At 36.1% G+C, this 19,257-nt stretch overlaps 1 protein-coding gene across 2 annotated transcripts in view; it reads left to right on the plus strand.

The window, feature by feature from the left end:
• Positions 1-19,257, plus strand: part of CRIM1 (cysteine rich transmembrane BMP regulator 1) — a 201,098-nt gene that overhangs the window by 85,070 nt on the left and 96,771 nt on the right. For both annotated transcript variants that reach the window (XM_076334241.1, XM_076334242.1), the window contains 2 exons: positions 5,861-6,103; positions 14,968-15,088. In XM_076334241.1, coding sequence (XP_076190356.1) covers positions 5,861-6,103; positions 14,968-15,088 — 364 coding nt within the window. The remainder of the gene's footprint in view (positions 1-5,860; positions 6,104-14,967; positions 15,089-19,257) is intronic.

Here is a 19,257-nt window from a genome sequence, read left to right on the forward strand (position 1 = left end):
GTTATTATGCCTTGACTTCTGAGATGCTACAACTTTCCTGTGTGCTTCTGAGATGAAAATCGCGTGAAAATGAGAAACGTTTTTGAGATATCCTGACTTTTAAAATTAATGATCGCTGTTTTAATATTAAAGCACGCAGCACATTGTAACTTACTCAGTTGTTACGGTTCAGTTACACATGTAACTTAGGTGGTTCAGTTATTCTCAGTAATTGTAGGGTGTCCTCTGTCATGTGCTTAGTAACGGCAGGTTCTTTTTGCAGGCTAATTGCAAAGTAACAGCAAGTAAGCCTGAACCTTCAGATGTGCAGAAAGTAAAGCTTGTCTTGAAATGCAAACCTGTGCAAATCCGGTACCTGTAGTAATTTATACCTAGAAATAGCACTGTCACTGGTAAACTGAATAATTTTATATCAAATGGTCTTTAAGGCTGCCTTTTAGAGTAGATAGGAAGTTTGTTTCCAAGGATAGGAGTCTTACTTTGAATTCATCAAAACGTCAGTTTTCCTGTTTGGATTGTGTTCAATTTATTAAAAATGTTGTCTTTCCAGATACACTTCTGAATTTCTTGAAGATTGACTGGCTCAGAATAGATCGTTTGTAACAGCTTGATTGATCCAGACTTCTCCTTTATCTCTATAGAGATTCTTTCTTGGCTTAGGCTGGTGAGATGTCAGAGATACCAGAACACTTCCAGCTTCGGTAGTGTTTGATGGAAGGCTATAAAGAGAATGTGTCCCACAGAGAAACCTCATCAGCAAACCAGCTGATAGTTTCTGTTCTTTGTGTAATCATTTGAAATGCTGCTTTTTTTGAACATAAAGGCAACACTTGCAGCCAATTGAGTTTTTCTTACTGTGTTGTAGGTTGTCTGTTCAGACTTAATTTATGAGAAGTTTGATGGACTTATCCTTGACAAGTAATTGTTCTCCTTGTTAAGGGTTTCTTTTTTTTAAAGGAGAGACTGAAATGTGATTAAGTTGTATACGCTTTTTCCATTAACTGTCAGGTTCTGTGAAAATCAAACACCAAAAGTGTATACAACTCCTCACTGCATTAAATTAATTGGTGAGTTGTATAAGCAATTTCTTGCCTTGCTAAAACGGTCAACTTATTAAATGAGACCTGTCAGCTGCTTCAAGGGTAGGGGTAGAACAATGTTTTATAAAAATGTATTTTAATTAGTGTGGTAAGTGTCCTGAGTACACACTCTTAATTACAAAACCAGTCATCTGCTTTAACAAATAGTTTTACTGTCTTTCTACATACAGTTAGGGTTGTATGAAATTGCTCCTGTGAGGAAATCTACTTTATGAATTAGGAGAATGTGACGCATGTGTATCTTCTTGCCATGTAATCTGTGTGTTAAGATGCTTTTTTATTCAGGAATAAGTATCCTATATATTTGCTGTGCTAATTTATTTCATAGTAAGTCACATATATAGTTCTACCTCTCCTGAAATCTAATTTTTTAGGTTCGATACACTGCTTTGAAAAATGAAGTTCTCCTGTTTCTGGGCACACATAGTAATTGTTTATATTCTGTTTATTATCATAATTAAGACAATAAAGTGGAGGTTAAATCCTGATACCTTGTTTGACTTTGAAGATGTTGGTTAGGAAGATCCTGATTTGTGTAATAGACAGTAACTTAAAACATCTGGGAGACAGGTCAGTACTTCATAGTGTATGTGTGTATTTGACAGAGAAAGCAATAGGTTATTGTGAATCTACCTTGGTCTATTGAGAAGCTGCTTTGAAATAGTCCCCATGTGGTGTATAAAAGAGGTAAAGTAGCAAAAATATCACTGGTGAGTGATTTCACAGCTGTTTTCTGTGGAATGCAGCTTGCCATAGTCCTACCTTTCTGTCGTTTGAGATAGTCTGTTGTTGTATTTTCAATTATTCTGCTCTGACATGTTTTCTTATGTATTCCTTTTGTAAAGGCTGGAAGTGTTTGTTAATAAAGGAAAAAAGAGCTTTTAAATGATTCCTCTTGTTTGATGAAATCTTAAATAGCTGCATGTAATGGAATTAAATCAGGAATCCTGCTGAAGCAGTGACATTTATGGCTGTATTAATGTTTGTAGTTTATTTTGAGAATAAATTCAATTTTGATGCCTTCTTCAATCAAGTAATGAAAAAGTAAGCAAGTTTAGTACAATGAATTGTAGAAATGTCTCATATACAAACCTTTATCCCTGTAAATAGAGAAGATGGGTATGCTTGCCATTTGCTGAGATAACAACCACCTTGAAACTTTTCTTAATGGTTGCTTAAAAGTAAGGTCTTTTATTCAGGCTTGTTATCAAAAAGAGGAGCCCTCATCGGCTTTTGCTGAACTGCAGTAAAACAGAACTCCCACCTTCTTATATTGTAGTGAGTGCTGGGCTCAGGACGCAGTTACGCTAGTGTGGTGCTAGCTGATTAAAGTTTTAACTAAAATATAGTAATGCTACACCAGGAGCAGCTGGATTTTCATGTTTTAGATAAAGATTATTTTCAGAAGTACGAAGTAGGGACTCGACAAGAAAACACTTTACTGTCAATCACATATCGCTTCAGCCACTTGCTCCTTTCCATAAAAGGAAAACCACATCTAAATCAAGAACCAAATTGTGACGTAGCCTATGGAAAGTTTCTTTACCTGCCCTTGACTCTGCTGTGGGCTGGAGTTAGGGAAGCTGAAGGACAATTGTCTGTTGGCTGATGCAGCTTGGGTTAATATATTTGACTTTCCTGTTGCTCAGTTGCATTTGCATACTGGGAAGGGAGTGTTTTACCAAGTACGTAGTTTGAGATTATAATTTGGAAGCACAATATTTACACAAGTAGTAGCAGGGAGGGGTTTCTGTTTGTTTATTTTTCAGGACTATGAAGTACAAAAGTAATAGTGACACTGGATTAAAAAGAAAAACTTAAGTTTGATTTCTAAATATCTGCTGGTGTTATGTAACCTGGTATCAAAACACAAACATGTCTTTGCAAGGTGGTGGTGGTTTGTGTTTAAACTGTTTCCTCTGAAAGCGATGCTGGTTTTATTTCATAGTAGACTCCTATTGTATTCTGTTACAGTTAACTACATTGAGCACAATACTCTAATGTGGAAAAGACTATCAAAGATAATAACTATGAAACCCTAGGTGATCGTAACAACTCCACCAGTAGGCTTTGCATTGGTCTTCAAAATAAATATATCTAGAGTCCTGAATAGTCTAAATCCCAACAGTTTGACATGCGTTTCTGACAAACCTTGCATTTCTGAAAGTTGGCTTAAATTGGTCAAATACAAACAGTCCTTAAGGAAACACTTATCTTGATATAGATACATGTATGTAAATGCAGTCAAGTAAAAATAGTAGGTAATTTTTTAAAAATATGTATAATATGAAGTCTTTTCACAAGAGAGGCTGCGTGAGGATGGAATTATCTGTTAGTCACGGAAATCAGAAGATCGCTGGATGCATAATGCTAGGGCAGATCAAGTAATGAACAGTGTGAATTTAAGGGTCTATCATGAGCATGAACTTCAAGGGCTGCTACGGCACTGCTGCTCTGTCTTGTCTGTGCACGACTGAACAATATGCAGTGGAAAATGAAAATATTTTTAAAAGCTAAAATGTCGAGCCTTTTATTATATCCATAAACTAAAGAATATCAATAAAATACTGAAACCAGTATATTATCTATTATTTATACAACTTTCTGCAGTGAACCTCTGTAACCAGTAATGTCCAGTCTGAACAATGTGTTTAATAAAGCAGATAAGAACCTAAACATAAGGGTAGGTTTTAAAAAAAATTGGTCTTACAAATGTTATTTAAAATTCTAGGCGAAGTACGTATCTAGCCTAGGCTATTTTAAAGATAGATGGGAATAGTGGGGTTTTTAACTGTAAGAAAAGAGTTATGACACTATCTAGTATCACACTTAAGTTAGTAATCTCTGCTTGTAAGAAAAAATATAAAGTACTTTTACACGTATTTCCTTCATGTACTTATTTTTTTATTCTGTTTTGCTATACTTGCCAACTAAAATTGAGGCAAACGTTTATATTCATTATTTCCTTTTGCAATTACTAGTGCTAAGACCTAGATTAATATTTTTCTAAGCACTTATATGTCTAGGCTTTATATCCCTCTATGTTTGAATGAAACTAGAGCACAGTTAGCAAATCAACCATACAGACAAGCAATACTGCTTTGATTCTTCAATATGACCTAGAATTCCAAAGAATATACTAAAATTAAGTGTAAAAATGATCCTCTGGAAAAAAAAAAATTGCTGTTATTGACATTCAGTGTGTGTTTGGAAGCAGAATTATACATTTGCTGTGTTGCTTTTAGTTTAAAAAAAAAAAAAAACCAAAACAAACCAAAACCAATATCCAGTAACTTCAGTAACTCCAAAAACAGTGAGTTATTAAAATCTTGGAGAAGATATTCTTGATTTTTTTTATTGGAGTTGCTCATATTTGATACGTCTTACTCAACCATTGAAATTATCACTAGAGATCAATTTTTAAAATGGCAGTAGCTTAAACATCAGATTAATAAAGTTAGTGTTTTTACTTGTTTCTACTATTCTGCGTCTAACTTTAATGACAACAAGCAAAGTAGTTGATTAATTTTGTAGGAGTAATAGTGGCATTTGTAGCAGAACCATCTGGTTTACAAACTTGCAAATAACCAAGGAGTGATACAAACAGTTTATAAATTCAGGTCTTGGTTTTCTGTTGTTGTGGGGGTTTTTTCTGGTCAGGCCTGGGAAGGCTCCCTGCATTGCCTCCGAACACTTAAGTCACCATGTCCTGTTGACCAAAACGTACTGCTCTCCTGAGTGTCTTGAATCCACTTGTGTTTTAACAGTGCTCAGGTATATTGAGCAAAGCGATACCCTCTTGGATATGAGCAAGCTTCTCACTGTTTGCATTACAGAGTAAATCAGTCACGGGAGTGACCTGATTTTTCCCAGTGTGGCTTAGTTGTTGGAGGGCATGACACAACATTTTTGCCAGAATTAAGATTATTTTTTTTGAGGATGGGGAATCTGGACTTCTTTTCTAAGTTTTGAAAGTATTACCTAGTTGTCTAAGAACCTTCTTCTGCGTCTTCATTCTCTCTTTGTCTTATCTCAGTGTTTGCCTAGCTTGTCACCATTCCCACCAGCTTGTTGACCCTGCTCCTCAGTATTCCTTTTCTTATTGCTATGTCTCTGCAGCCAGTGCCTCCAACCTCTAATGCCTGTAGCTAGTGCTAGTCAAACCTCTTCTCTTTTACTGTTCAAGCCATTGAAGTACATAGGAACAACACTTTTAATGTGAGCGTTGGGAGTGTGTGTGGGAAAAATCCTCTTCTGCTAATGTATGGACTCTCCAAGTATGTTAGCTGTTGAACTTTTAACCAGCTTTTTGAATATGTGACATCTCAGTTCAGGTCATTCAGGTTTAATAAAGCAATCAATTAAAATCAATTGCTCATAACGGAAAGTCTTAGGAAACTGAAGGTGTAGGTGTGAACATCAGGGCTGTGCATGATATGACAAGTTGTTTCTTAATGTCATGGCCAAATGTGTAGCTTCATAGCTGTTTTTTGAGGCTGTCTGGGTTCAGCAGTCACGCACATTGCACAAATTAGAATTTTTGTAAAATATTTCATAACGCACCTGCCATCTTGCAATTGCAAAGTTTTTTTTTAAGCACATTCTGTAATTTTTGCTAATCAGTTCAGCAGCAGCAGTTTCCTTTTTATTGTTTTGGGGGGAGGGAGAAGAAAGGGAGCTTTGTCTGAGCTCATCTTTACGGCTTCAGTACAGTGTTTTACTGACATTTATGGCATGCTGTTTTTTTCTCTCCCTTTCAGAAGAGAAACCTGATTGCTCCAAGGCCCGCTGTGAAGTCCAGTTTTCTCCTCGCTGCCCAGAAGATTCCATCTTGATTGAAGGCTACGCTCCTCCTGGTGAATGCTGTCCACTCCCAAGCCGTTGTGTGTGTAATCCTGCAGGCTGCTTGAGGAAGGTTTGCCAACCTGGCTATTTGAATATATTGGTTTCTAAGGCATCAGGAAAGCCAGGGGAATGCTGTGATCTCTATGAATGTAAACCAGGTAAAAGTGGACACAATTTTTTTCCATTTTTCAGTTTTTTCGAACTGTCTGACAAGCACAATAACCTCTATAATTGCGTCTAATAAAACCTATATAGCCTCTAAATTCTTCTGATTCTTCTTCAAAATTAAAATGATTATATATGGGTAATACCCATTAAAAAAAAGAAAAAAAGAAATATTATGATAAATTTTACTTTCTTTTTTTCTTCAGACGTTAATTTAAACTGAGCAACAAGGGAAAAGTAGCCTGGTGAGAATATTGAGTTTCTGTAGATGCTACCAGTTAAAGTGACATACTTTATATACCGATTAGATTATACAAAGGTTTTTCATAGTTGGAATATATTGTGCATGGACAGGGAATTAAGGTTTCTGTCTTAAGATTTCTCTAGTTTACAAAGTGATGACCCTTAAAAACTGGAAAGCAAAAGGATTTTGGAGGAGCATAGTGAAAGACTTCACAACATTTTCAGTATTTACCCATTTTTCCATTTCATGAGAACACGAATCACCCTTTCTTGTGATTTATTATTCTTGGTGAAGTGGAAGACGTAATTCTTTCTTCCTTTTGATCCAGGCTTTGGTAAAGATGAGTAATAAAAATAGAGGGATGAAAGCAGGCATATAAAAATTGTATAATCCAAAATCTTATATGCAAACAGGTTCAAGTATGCTTAAGCTGTACCTTTTCCATACTTGTTTAACATTTTCTTAAATCCTCCACAGAAGAAGATTGTACAGTCTTTATATCTTCTAGTGCTTCTCTTTGTATTTTTTCTCATATCCAGTGTAAATCTGCCTGAGTGGAAATTTCAGCAAACTGTTTGTTCTCTATCTTGAGTAGTTGGTGAAAAAGTCTTAATAATAATTTTTGCTCTGGAACATTTTGTCCATTTTAGTCATCTTTTGTCTAGAATTAGCTGTAATTTCTTATGGCGTAGTTTCCTTGGACTCCTTCCTTGTTAAGTTTTCTTAAGTTTATCCACATGTCTTTAAAATATGGCGTCCAAAAGCAGAGTACTATTTTGGGTTAGTCTTCATCAGCACTAAATACTGTAGAATAATTACTTTCTGTCTTTCATGCAAAATTCTAAATAAGAGCTCACTCTTTTGCAAGAGTTGTATTTAGTTTGTGAAATGCTGTGATCCCAAGATCTTACTGTAGCGTGACTGCTACTGAACCACTATATTTGTACATTTTAATTCTTCCTATATATACTTAAAATATGCCTTTACTGAATTTTATCATGCTGGCTTTGGATTATTTCTTTATTTCTCAAAATAAATGTTAGCTCTGATCATGTCCTCCTGACTGTTAATTGCTTTCCCATCTTGTAGTCTGCAAATAACTCAGTCCAAACTTACCTTTGTAGGTTACTTCTTGAAGGTTGTTTTCAGCTTGTTAGTATTACAGAATCTTCAAATTGAATATGTGATTACTTATTGCATTAGTGGATTTATGTAACTGTGTGTATGTTGTTTTCTGAAGTAAGTTTATTTTTTGTTGTAGGGAGTTAAGAGGTGAAGGTATGTGGACTGGAAAAATGAAGATGTATATTAGGAGGGTAGAAGAGTGTAGAGGCTTTGAAGAGATTGGGGAAGGAGACTAATGGAATTTAAGGGAAATGTAGGGCTTTGCAATGGGGGTTAGAAATTGAGAGGCTAAGGGAAAGCAGAGAGTTCTCCCCCGCCTTGGGAGATGATGAAGGTGTGTTTCTTCGGCAGTGGCTAAGAGGATGAGGAGTGTAGGTGGGTACTCTTGTGCATCCGCGCAGCGATAGGTGATGAAAGATGTAATGGCTAAACTACAGAGTAAGTGGGGCCCCTACTTGTTGCAGTGCCTTGGCTTTAGGGGAAAAAAAGGGAGTGCTATTAATATGGAATTATTAGTCACTACATTAGCCTCACTTTTGTCAGGTTAGACTTCAGCGGCTGTCCCAGTTGACTTTTATAACTTTGGTCTAGATGTTTCTTTCGTGTGCCGTTTGACATAGTGGGAAGATCACAAAGGGAAAAACAAGCGAACACGAGACTGGAAAACAGGGAAAGGAGCAGGTGAATGTTGACAAATCTCAGTAGACTACAAATTACTTAGCATAGAAGGCCTTTTTTTTTCTTAATGGCAAATCTTTGCAAATCTGAACTTTTTTCAGTTTTCAGAGGAACCTTGTTTTCAAAAAGTGTAAACTGTACTTATATAGACAACATAATTTGTGTCTGATATACGAAGAAAATTATAGACTAAACAAATAATGAAATCTTTTTAATGTTTCCTTTCTTGTAGAAAGTTTGGGGATTTTATTTTTAAATTTGCAAGTCAGCGTGAACCTTGCTGGTTTTTTCCATCTGAACTGTTCTGTCATGTTCACCACTGTCTGTGGTTTTAAATAAATTTATTTGTTTAAGAACAGGCAATGGAATATCTTGTTTTAGTAGGATTATATATTCATAGGCTTATAGAATTATAGAACAATTTAGGTTGGAAGACTAGATGACTCTGGAGGTAATCTAGTCCATCCTGCCTCTCCTGCACTGTTTTATGCCATTTATTCTCTATGTGTATATACATGTACTACTGTATATGTAGTAGCATATAACTGGTTTTATGTATGTGTGTGAACACTATGTGAATTATCTATGTGGATTTGCTGAAATAGTCATCATGAAGTAAAGTCAGATAGTGCTCCTTACGTGGCAAGAATATTTATTCAGCCCATTGTAAGTCTGGTAATAAACCTTGTATCTTCAGAGTTTGACTTGGTATCATGAAGAATTGTAGGAAAGAAGAGTTGGAGAGGAACTGAACTAGCAGTGCTCCATTTCATGTTTCCTCTGTTTTTAATGCCGTGTTGCTGAAAAAAATGGGACAAGGGACAGTATAAGGCCTGGTCGATAAGTGTTCATGCAGAGTTTCTTACGGAGCTGATGTCGCTAGTTTTACTGAATAGTGTCAGCATGTCTATGGAGTTTACATGTCAAACAGAGAAAACTGTTTTCCATACTTTGCCACAGACCTAAAAACTTTAGTTCTGTGAGTGGTGCTACTAGAGTGTTGCTCTTGCACCTCCGTGTCTGCTTAACCAGCTTCCATAGAGGTTTTGCACCAGCAAGGGCTTTCCGGTGGAAACAAATTGCCAGAAGCTGCGAGGACTGTTTCCTATGATAGCAGTGCTGCCTTATGCCGATATAAAGTGTTTGCGCAATTAAAGCATAAATTGTGTTTATTTCTGTTCCTTAAATAAGATGACACTGCTCTCCAGTTTACAGTGGCATTTGAGTTTGGAGCCTTCTGCTGAGAACTGCATATGTTCAAATACTGTGATTGGCAACAGTGTTGCTGAAAGTAAAATAGGAAGTGTTTCCTTAACACTAAATGCTAGAATAAAAATAAAATCTTTCATTTTGAGATCCGCTTCCTCTTCTACCCCCTTTACTTTAGGAATACAATGATTAAGGGCGTTGGCATTCAGTTAAAATGAATAGTGAAGAAATTTAGTAGCTTAGTCATACCTGTCTATTAACCTCCAGATTAATTTGTCTTAAATGTTCTTACTCATTGCTCCACCAAGCATCTCGCCACAGTTGTGGTACCTACTGAGAACAAGTATGTCGTGTCCCTTTTGTTTTGCTGCAGTTGCTAAGCTCAGAGGTGAGATAGCAGTGGTCTGGTGCCATAAGCAACCTACTTTGTTCCTACGAGCTGTGTATAACTGGCTGTTCATGTGTGGTGAATTTACTGAATGAGCACTGAATTTAGTTTTAAGCTGGGAGTTACAGTTCTTAAAAAGTATTCTCAAAAATAAGGTTTTTTAATAAAGATAGTTTGAATGAATGGTCTCAAATGGAGCTGCATAATGTGTTAAAAGTAAAAATAAAAATAACCTGAAACAAGATTTGTGGGAGTATATGTGCCTCTTTTGCTAAGAATCTAAAACAGTATGAGCAATGATGTTTTTAAAATCATGTTTGTTTATTTAAAGATGGAGTTAAAATCTAATCTAAAAGGTATTTTGCTGAAGTTGTGATAGGAACTCTAGCTGCCACTTCTGAATAAAGAAAGGTAAATAGTTTACTTTGGCAGTTATCCAACAGATGTTTGTTGTACCAGTATTGATAACTTTTTTTTTAATATGATGAGGTGCAGATTGTCATCTTTTAGTTTCTGACATCCTTGGGGAAGCATTGGGAAATGTCTGTCATGCTAGAGAGAACCTCTGTTGAAAAAAAACTGCTCATTTTTCATTCTTCTAGCAGTCTTCCTGGCAGACCTTTCATTCACTCACCTTTTCCAGCACCCCTGCATGGCCTGAAAATTACTCTTACTGAAATGGAGGGTTTTTTCCTGGTACCAAACCTTGGTTTAAACACAATTGTAAAGAGAATGTTATTGTTTGGCTTATTTCTTTGGAGAGTTCTGTGCGGTCAGGGCTTGATGGAAAGTCTGAGATCAGTAGCAAAATTTAGTAGGTAGTGTGTAATGATGCACAGGGAAGTAGCTTGTGCTCCACCCTGGTACGGCTTTGGCATTGAAAATCAGGTCTGGAATTTTGTCTTGCACTAAGGACAAGGGTCACCAAAATCAAGTTTTTATACATAATTGAGAGAAACAAAGTTAATGATTTTTTTTGTTCTCTGTTGCTTACAGAAATAGTACGTGTTGTTTTATTGGATGCTTTGTTTGAAGCTGATATTGAGAGGACTTAAGAGATGAGATTGGGAAAGGACTGGAGAAAATGAGTGGGGAAGAATTAGACATACGTTTCTATTGGAGCTGGAGAAATGGCTTGTAAGTTGACAATGATGGAAAAATGGAGGGGAAAAAAAAAAATCAGCAAATGCAAGGGTCCATGTTGGGAAATACCTGTGATAGGGTAGTTAAGGAAGTGATTCAGACAAGTGATACAACTGCATTGAAAGTCTGGGAACGCCATCTGTTCTGGTCGTATTTAATACGTTCTTAAGTGTGAAGAAATGTAAAGAGGATGATGCGTTGTCATGGAGAGATGCTTTCACACTTTCTTTCTCCTTCTCCCAGAGTAGCAAGTGTAACTACCATTATCAGATGTAGTCATGTTGCGTTGCATTATTTATGAGGGACCAGTTGAAATGCATCTGAACGGAAAGGAAAGGGTGTTATGTGATGCTTTTAGCGGCTGTAGAAGCAGACTGTGTACTCTTGTACTGGACCCTCAGAAAGCTGTGACTTCTGGAAAAATACGAAGTCTTTCCTGTGCTGAGCCACTGTGTTGCATCAGAGATGCAAATACTACCTTGATCCTGGATCTTTAGATGCATAGCTAGCTATTTAGATCTTGCGCCTGAACTGTACATTCTATTCTTTCAAAATCCAGCATAATATGTAAAGGTGAAACTTAATATACTTGTGTTAACATATTCTACTATAAAGTTATTTTCACCTAGGTATTAACAGTTTCATGATCAGAGACCTTTGGTTTTGTAGTCTACAAAGGAGGTTGCACATTACTGCAGCTATGTCAGGGTCTGCAACCATGGTATGGTTTCTGATACATTCTCATAGAAAAATTAGTAACTCCCAGATGCTACTGTATACAAATTCAGTGCATGAGAAAGTTCCTGAAGACTTGTAAGCAAAGGTTGATTGGATGCATCTTCACTGATAGGAAATTGCAACATGTTTATGAGTTCTTGAAGACATATATTTGTCAAACTACATATTTAAAGCTTAAAGTTTCTAGGATAGACAAAAATAATTTTTTTAGACAGGATTTTAAATTTTTTTAGCTTACAAAATATATAATAACAGCTTATAATAAACCTGTTCATGAAAAGTACACTTTGCAATTATTGGAATCAAAGCAAGATGTGAAAACAAAACTAGTATTTCAGTGGCAAATGTTTGCAGTCTTATTTTTTAGGACGGTAGTACAGCTAATCTGGGGGACATCTTTTTAAGTCATGAAGAATCCGATTATAGACTGTTTTGTAATCTTACAAAATTTTCAGCTTCTCTGGAAGCTTGGCTCAATACTTTTTTCCCAGTCTGAGAAATCCATTTAAATCAGGGGAAAAAAAGGAGGAACTTTTTTCCCTTCTTCAAATATCTTTCATATCTTATCTCTCTTCATCTCTTGTGAGGAAAGCTGGGGCTGTTCAGCCTGGAGAAGAGAAGGCTCAGGGGGATCTCATCACTGCATATAAATACCTGAAGGGAAGGTGTAAAGATGGAGCCAGGCTCTTTTCAGTGGTGCACAATGGCAGGACCAGAGGCAGTGGGCACAAACTGAAACACAGGAGGTTCCCTCTGAACATCAAGAAACACTTTTTCACCATGAGGGTGACCGAGCACTGGCCTAGGTTGCCCAGAGAGGTGGTGGAGTCTCCATCCTTGGAGATATTCAAAAGCTATCTAGACATGGTCCTGGGCAACCAGATCTACGTGGCCTGGCTTGGGAAGAGGGTAGGACCCGATGACCTCCAGAGGTCCTGTCCAGCCTCAGCTGTTCTATGATTAATCTAATAATGTAATAATAAACATCTCCCAGTTTGGAGAGAAGGCTGAGGTGGGGTATGAGTGTGGATTATAAAATTCTGTGGGTCATGGATAAGCTCAGTGCATACCCTTTGTTCACCAAATCCTACTAATCCTTACAAGAATTGGAGGGTGCTCTAGAACTAGTAAGAGATCAATATAAAATAAATAAAAATGGGTAAGTCAAATCAAACAGGGGAACCACTGAGTGACTACCGCCACTTAACATGAGAATTTTCTATTTGAATGCTCTTGATTTGGGGTTTGTTCGTAATTTTCCTTAGGTTTTTTTAATAAGGACTGTTTGGGCTGCTTTTTGGTGATAGTGAGCCATGTACTAGCACATTATAACCACTGGAAAGAATTTAAATTGTTTAGGAAGAAAGAGCGCCTTAGTTGAGACTTGGTGGCATGATTAGGGAGTTTCCTTGTGTTTTTTCTTTCATTGTCATTACTGGTGTATGAAAAGATGGACGCAGAAATAGCTGTGCAGTAGCAGCTTGTTGGTAGAACTCGTTGGCTGGTTTCTCCCAGACAGCTTACATGGGGAGGAGGCAGAGGGGTCCTTGAATCTGGGGAGGTAGAAGGGTTACTAGTTTAAATTCAGGAATCTGGACATTGGTAGTTACTTGGCGCAACAGACTCATGCAAATCGTATTGGTTGCGTTGGGCCATACTGATGAGCTCATGATTCTCACTGCCTTTTGTGATAATGGAGGAACTAGATGTATATTTCTTACAGAAGAGCTGTTTCAAACGTGTTATTTGTTAATGAAATGGAACATAAAACTCTAGTGCTTTTTAAAGTGAAATATTATAAAATTAAGTATTCCCGTCTTAAAGGCAAATAGGTATCTTTGTATGTTTACGAAGAGATATAAAAGTTAATTTGATAATTGCCATTGTCGAGATGAGTAACTGGAATCTTTAAATTTAGTAACTTTCTGCATTGCTCCACAAAATGGACTTCAATTAAATTTGTGCATTTTTCAGTGAGAACTTCTTGAACTTGTCAGGTTGCTCTGATTTAGCAGATGGCTTCGTTTCCCAAGTAACTGGAAAAAGGCAGATTCTGAATGTCACTTATACAGAGGATGCTTACATACTCATGTACTTCGAAAGTTAATGGTCTTGAGGACAAACCTACTTGTCCTAACCTTGATGAGCTGCAAGTTGGTTTCATTGAACTTGTGCTTTCATTTAAATGCTTAATGAAATATGCTAAGTAGATGTAATTCTGATACTGATGTCTCATTATGGCCAATTAAATTATTATTGCTGTATACCTCTGAGGATCGAGCCTGAAAAATGTAGGACTAGAAAACAGAAAATGGGACTTAGAAAGGTATCAGCTCTTGCAAGAAGTGTGATGTAGCATTCATTGCCAAGCTGCTTTAGCACTGCAGTAAGCGGTCGTAATAGTGTCAATACTGAAGTGCAGGTTTAATCAGTAATCAGGGATATCGTACTGTATAATTTTCAGTCTGATAATGTTCTGTTCATCCTGCCTACTCAGTCAGTAGGTAGCTTACTTCTTTAAAGAGGGAACCATGTTTTATTCTGTACTTTTAGTATAATTATGATAAGGGATAGCAAATAGATAATGCTTGAGCTGGTGTTGTTTGTTAATGTGGGAGATTTAGGACCAAATAAGATAAAGACATGTTTCAACTCTCCTGAGTATGACTCATAGAATTAAATGTGTATTCAGCCTGATTTTTTTTGCATTTCTAAGCATATGTTGCTTTCTAAAAAGCTCAGTCAGTCTTACTAGTTATGCGGGATTCTTCATCTTGTTAATGCAGATGGATTTGGTAATTTGCATTTCATTTTTGCCATATATAAATACCTAAACAACACAACCTGATGGAATAATCCTTAAAAATGTAGTTTACATGTGCAGGCATAAATCCATAGTGTATCTTTAATATTTTTTTATTTCCTATGACCCAGGTATTTTACTCCTTAAACAGACTTTAATCAGGAAAAAATTAAACAATGAATTGTTTACTGTTTTAAAAGCTGTGGTGAAAGTATATTCTCAGTAACCTGGTATATTTCCTGTAACTAATATTATTCACAGGTGTAATGATTGTTTGAGGTTGCCTGTCTCACTTTTACAAATTTTTTATTAACTAATATTAGTTCAGTTTCTTCCCAAATCAATAACTTTCAAAAGTGAATCTTAAAGAGAACGGAAGTCTTTTTGTGTTCTGAGCATGCTTTCATTAGATAATTTTTCTGACTTAAATTAAAAGGCTGATGCATAACTGGTTGCTTATGATGAAGTAATTTGCAAAAAACTTCTAAAGCATGAGTAAAAGGAATTTTCTTCTCCCCTTCTTCCGTAGTGTTCAGTGTGGATTGCAGCACAGTCGAATGTCCTCCCGTTCAACAGGTTGTTTGCCCACTGGATAGCTATGAAACCCAAGTCAGGCTGACAGCTGATGGCTGCTGTACCCTGCCCACAAGGTTGGTGTCTTGCTGGCTGAGTGTTTTTAACTTGTTCTCTACAATTCAAGTACTATAAATACAGGCAATAAATGTTCATGTATCTTTTATTCTGTATTAAGTAGGTTAAAGGTGTATCAGGCTGATAGAAGTACGAAATCTATCTTTTTGAAGCAGAAGAAAATTCTTCTCAGTGCAAATGCATGAAGCTGATTTTTGCTAAAATGATTTTGAGGGGTTTGTGCCTCTAGATTGTTTTTCAATATATTCAATTAATTTTACAAAAATAAATTCTTTTGAGAAACTTTTGAAGGTCTTTGATGGTAAGGAATTAAATGATGGAGGTGGCAGAAATGCCAGAGAAAATATCGCCTAGTTAAAGGAAAAAAGGTATTTTTTGTATGTGGAAGACCACTGTAAGAAGTTTCAAGTACTTCTTGCTTGCATTTTACTTCCGTTGTTGTTCAAGTAGGTATAATTTATCACAACTCAGAAAAATAAGAGAGTTTGGAGTTGGTTTTGTTCCAAAATTCTGCACCAGTGTTTCAGCTTCTGTTTTTACAACAGACTTCCCAAAACCTGATTCAGCAATATGCCCAATAAATATGAATTCAAGCAAAAAGTACCATCACTGAAAACATTTTACACAAAAAAGAAAATATTTCTTGTAGATGTTACTAGTGGGTTTATTTGGTATGAAGGTCTTCGCACCATACAATATTGCCATATTCCTAACCCCTTGTGAGATTGTAAAGGAGCGGTAAACTTGCGAAGAATTCAGAAAGTAGAAAATGGCAAAGGTTGTGTAATGAATCAGGGATCTTCAGTTGGGTACCCTTTGGGGTACACATTTAATATGGTGACTTCTTTGAAACTGTTGTTTCCATGAAATATGAGGGTCTTTCATTGCATGGAGAGTCAAAAATGTATCTATTTAAAAAAAAAAAAAAAAAAATTAAGACAGGAAAAGAGATGCGAAGAACTTCATGTAGCGCAGTAATCCTGTCTATTAGAATTTGAAAATATATTTCTAAACATGACAAATTTTATTTGTAATTGTAGAATACACATAGTAGTCTGCTACTTAAAAATTACTTATTATCCTCATTCAGTGAATGCTACAAATATTCTTTTATTCAGAGTTGTTTTCTTTTCTTTTTTTGTTTTCTGAATTTTGGACCAGAACCTGGTATGGATTCTCAGTATCCTCCCTTTATTCTTTAACATATTCTCATTAACCTTCCTAGGAATTACGATAATTCCATATTAGTTGAGAGCTGACCTGGCTAGTTGGGATTGCATGGGAGGCTGTAGATTTTAACTAGTCATTGTACTGGCATTGCTGCCAGTACAGCTCAGCATGTTCAAGACAACTAGAATAAGATGCTACTAAGGACAGTATTCAGAAAGATAGATTATAAAGTCAAAGAAGCAATCTCAGGTTAAAATTTAGATTTAGTTCAGATTAACACTCAAACCTTGACACAATGGAAAATTTAGATTAATGGTAGATTTTTATTTCCAAATTTGTTTCAACTTGCTGGATTAAAAAGTGCTAAATAGGCTAAATTACTTTTGGGAAACAAAAATAAAATTGTGTTCTATTTTTCTGCAGTCTAATATAAGTTGTGGTTTGATGATTTCCCCCCCCCCCCCCCCCTTCTCCTATTGCTTGGGTGGAGGGAATGAAAAATATCCACCTTATTCTTTGTAGATGATAACTTCAGTGTTCCTTCTGTCAGGGAATGTAGAGTACCGAGAAAATAAAACTTCATTTACTTCAGAAAAATGACCAGTTGGAAATATTTTCTATTTGTAGCGCACCCATGGGAACTGATCTTAAATAAAACACCTAGAACAAACATGTCCTTGAAAGAATCTTTTTCTTTCTTCAATAATGTTTAAAAATAAAACCCGTTGGTTTGCTGTGTGTTAACTGTAACTGATGTCTGAAACGTACTTGTACGTGTGCATGGTACTTAAGTGACAAAAACAGTATTCCCATCTCCTGCCCACAAAGACCTCAATTGTACAAGCAGCCATAGAGCATGTGAATTATTAGATAATTGTGAATTGTGCTGAAACCTCTTGGAAATCAGATTGCTGTGCATTAGTGGGATCAGAGTTTAACAAGGGATCAGAGCTGGGATAGATGAGTTCTTAGCTCCTGGAGTCTTATGATTGGATCAGGATTTCTGAAGGGTTTTGTGTTAATAGCTCTGTCCTCCTTGATCTGTAAAACTGCAAAAAAATATAATTAGCATAATCTAGTCCTAAGTCTGCAGGCAGGTTGAAACAATTATAGGTGTCTTATACTCCTCCATTAATTTTTAATTTTGTGGATCAGTCTGTGTTGCTGTATATAGTTATTATGTGGGTTGCTAGATTTTTGGATTGCCTTAATTCAGCTAAAGCAATAATGCACTTTTTAATAGAGTAGGTGAGAAGGAAAGAAGAAAAGCTGAATCTGGCAGAAATAAGATCGTATAGATGCTTTACACGTTGTATGCCTGCTAGGAATGTATTTAGTTATTTAGATTTTAATATACTGCTGTGCTTCTTAAAGAAGACAGTGGCATAGCTGTCATTCATGTGCTGTAGGTAAAGGTATTACTTGAAGGGGGGAATAAAGGAACACAGACATGGGGATAATCAGAAAAGAAAGATTAGATCAAGGTTGGAGGGAAGAGAAGTATATGTATGAAAAAAGAGAGAGCAGAAAGGGAAACTAAGTTCAGTTACTTGGAACATGAAAGTCAAACCATTTGAATTCAGGTTCAATGTTTCCTCAGATTTGAGGAAACATTGGAGCTTTATATTTGAAGCCAGGATCTCTATCCCACATGAGACTTGCATTTCAAAACTACAGAAAAAGTCACATAAAGTGCAGATTTATGGATGAATGACTCTACACTGGGAAAAGTAGATGTTTTTCCTTAATTTTGGAATTTCTTACTAAACTCATTATAAAATATTGACATTGCATTGACTGTGATTCAGTTTAGAATCACCTAAATCCATATCGTATCTCTTTGTAATCGTTAGAATTCAGTTCAAAAGAAGTGGCACTGTATGTTTTAATATACATTTGAGAATAATTTATTAAGAGCAAAGAAATAGTGTTTCATAAGGTCATAGTCTTTCGACTTCATGAAACTACTTTTGTTAAGATTATGGACTCTAATTTCTTGAAAGAGTTATTTGTTTCATTTACTGCCACTAAAATAAAGGCTTAATACCAGCAGAATCGGAGAGGCGTCAAGGAGAGTGTCACGGTTAAGGATGGATGGCATGTCACTGACTCTGTTAACAAGTAGCTGACAACTTCACATACAGCAGGACCAGTCTGACTTCTGTCCCACATCTTGTTCTTGGCTGGTTTATTGTATGTGGTATGCTGGGAAAACAGAGACCCTTAAGTCTGGTGTTAAGTTGGCGTTTGTTTTATGAGTGGGCTCTTGAATGCATATTCATATTATTGAAAGCTCCTTTAGCAATGCCAGGGGAAAAGTGGGAATAGTAAACAAATATCTGATACCGTAAGTTCTTGTACTTGCGTTCAGAGGTTACGTTTAGTTTCACACTGATTTCTAATGCAATACTGCAAACAGAACAGCCTACTGAATTTGGCATTAATATCAAAATACTGTTGCTTCAGCTTTCATCAGACTGTCATGAAACACTTGCCTTAAATTCCAAGCTATTATGTTAGGAAAGCTAAATTATATGTCTGTCTCTGATCTTGATAAAGATGTTCTCTTCTCCAAGGAGCTTATCAAATAAAAATGTATTAGAGCTCTTACAGAGAACATGTTATCACAGTTCTGTTAATACATGTTTGTCGTCTTCTGTTACAAAGTTAATGAAGGGATGACCAATGTGAAGTGTACAGAATCCATTATCTTCAGATGTATCCAATTTTTCTGTTGTGAATTAATTTTCTTCAGATTTTCAGATCCCTTTGAGAATTTTTTTGTAAGTGTAAAAATTTTTATCAAAATCTATTTAATTTTTTCTCTATGAAGAATGGACTGTAATAACAGGAGCTGATATCAGTGATTAGTGTTGGCTTATATCTTTACTGCTCACATGGTTTTGTACATTTTTCATAGGATTATATACAAAGGAGTAAATGGCATGTTTGGATAGCTTTGCACCAAATATTTTTGGATTATCTTTTTTCTTTCTGG

The sequence above is a fragment of the Aptenodytes patagonicus genome, chromosome 3 (genome assembly GCF_965638725.1).
Source record: "Aptenodytes patagonicus chromosome 3, bAptPat1.pri.cur, whole genome shotgun sequence".
In the NCBI taxonomy this organism is placed as follows: domain Eukaryota; kingdom Metazoa; phylum Chordata; class Aves; order Sphenisciformes; family Spheniscidae; genus Aptenodytes; species Aptenodytes patagonicus.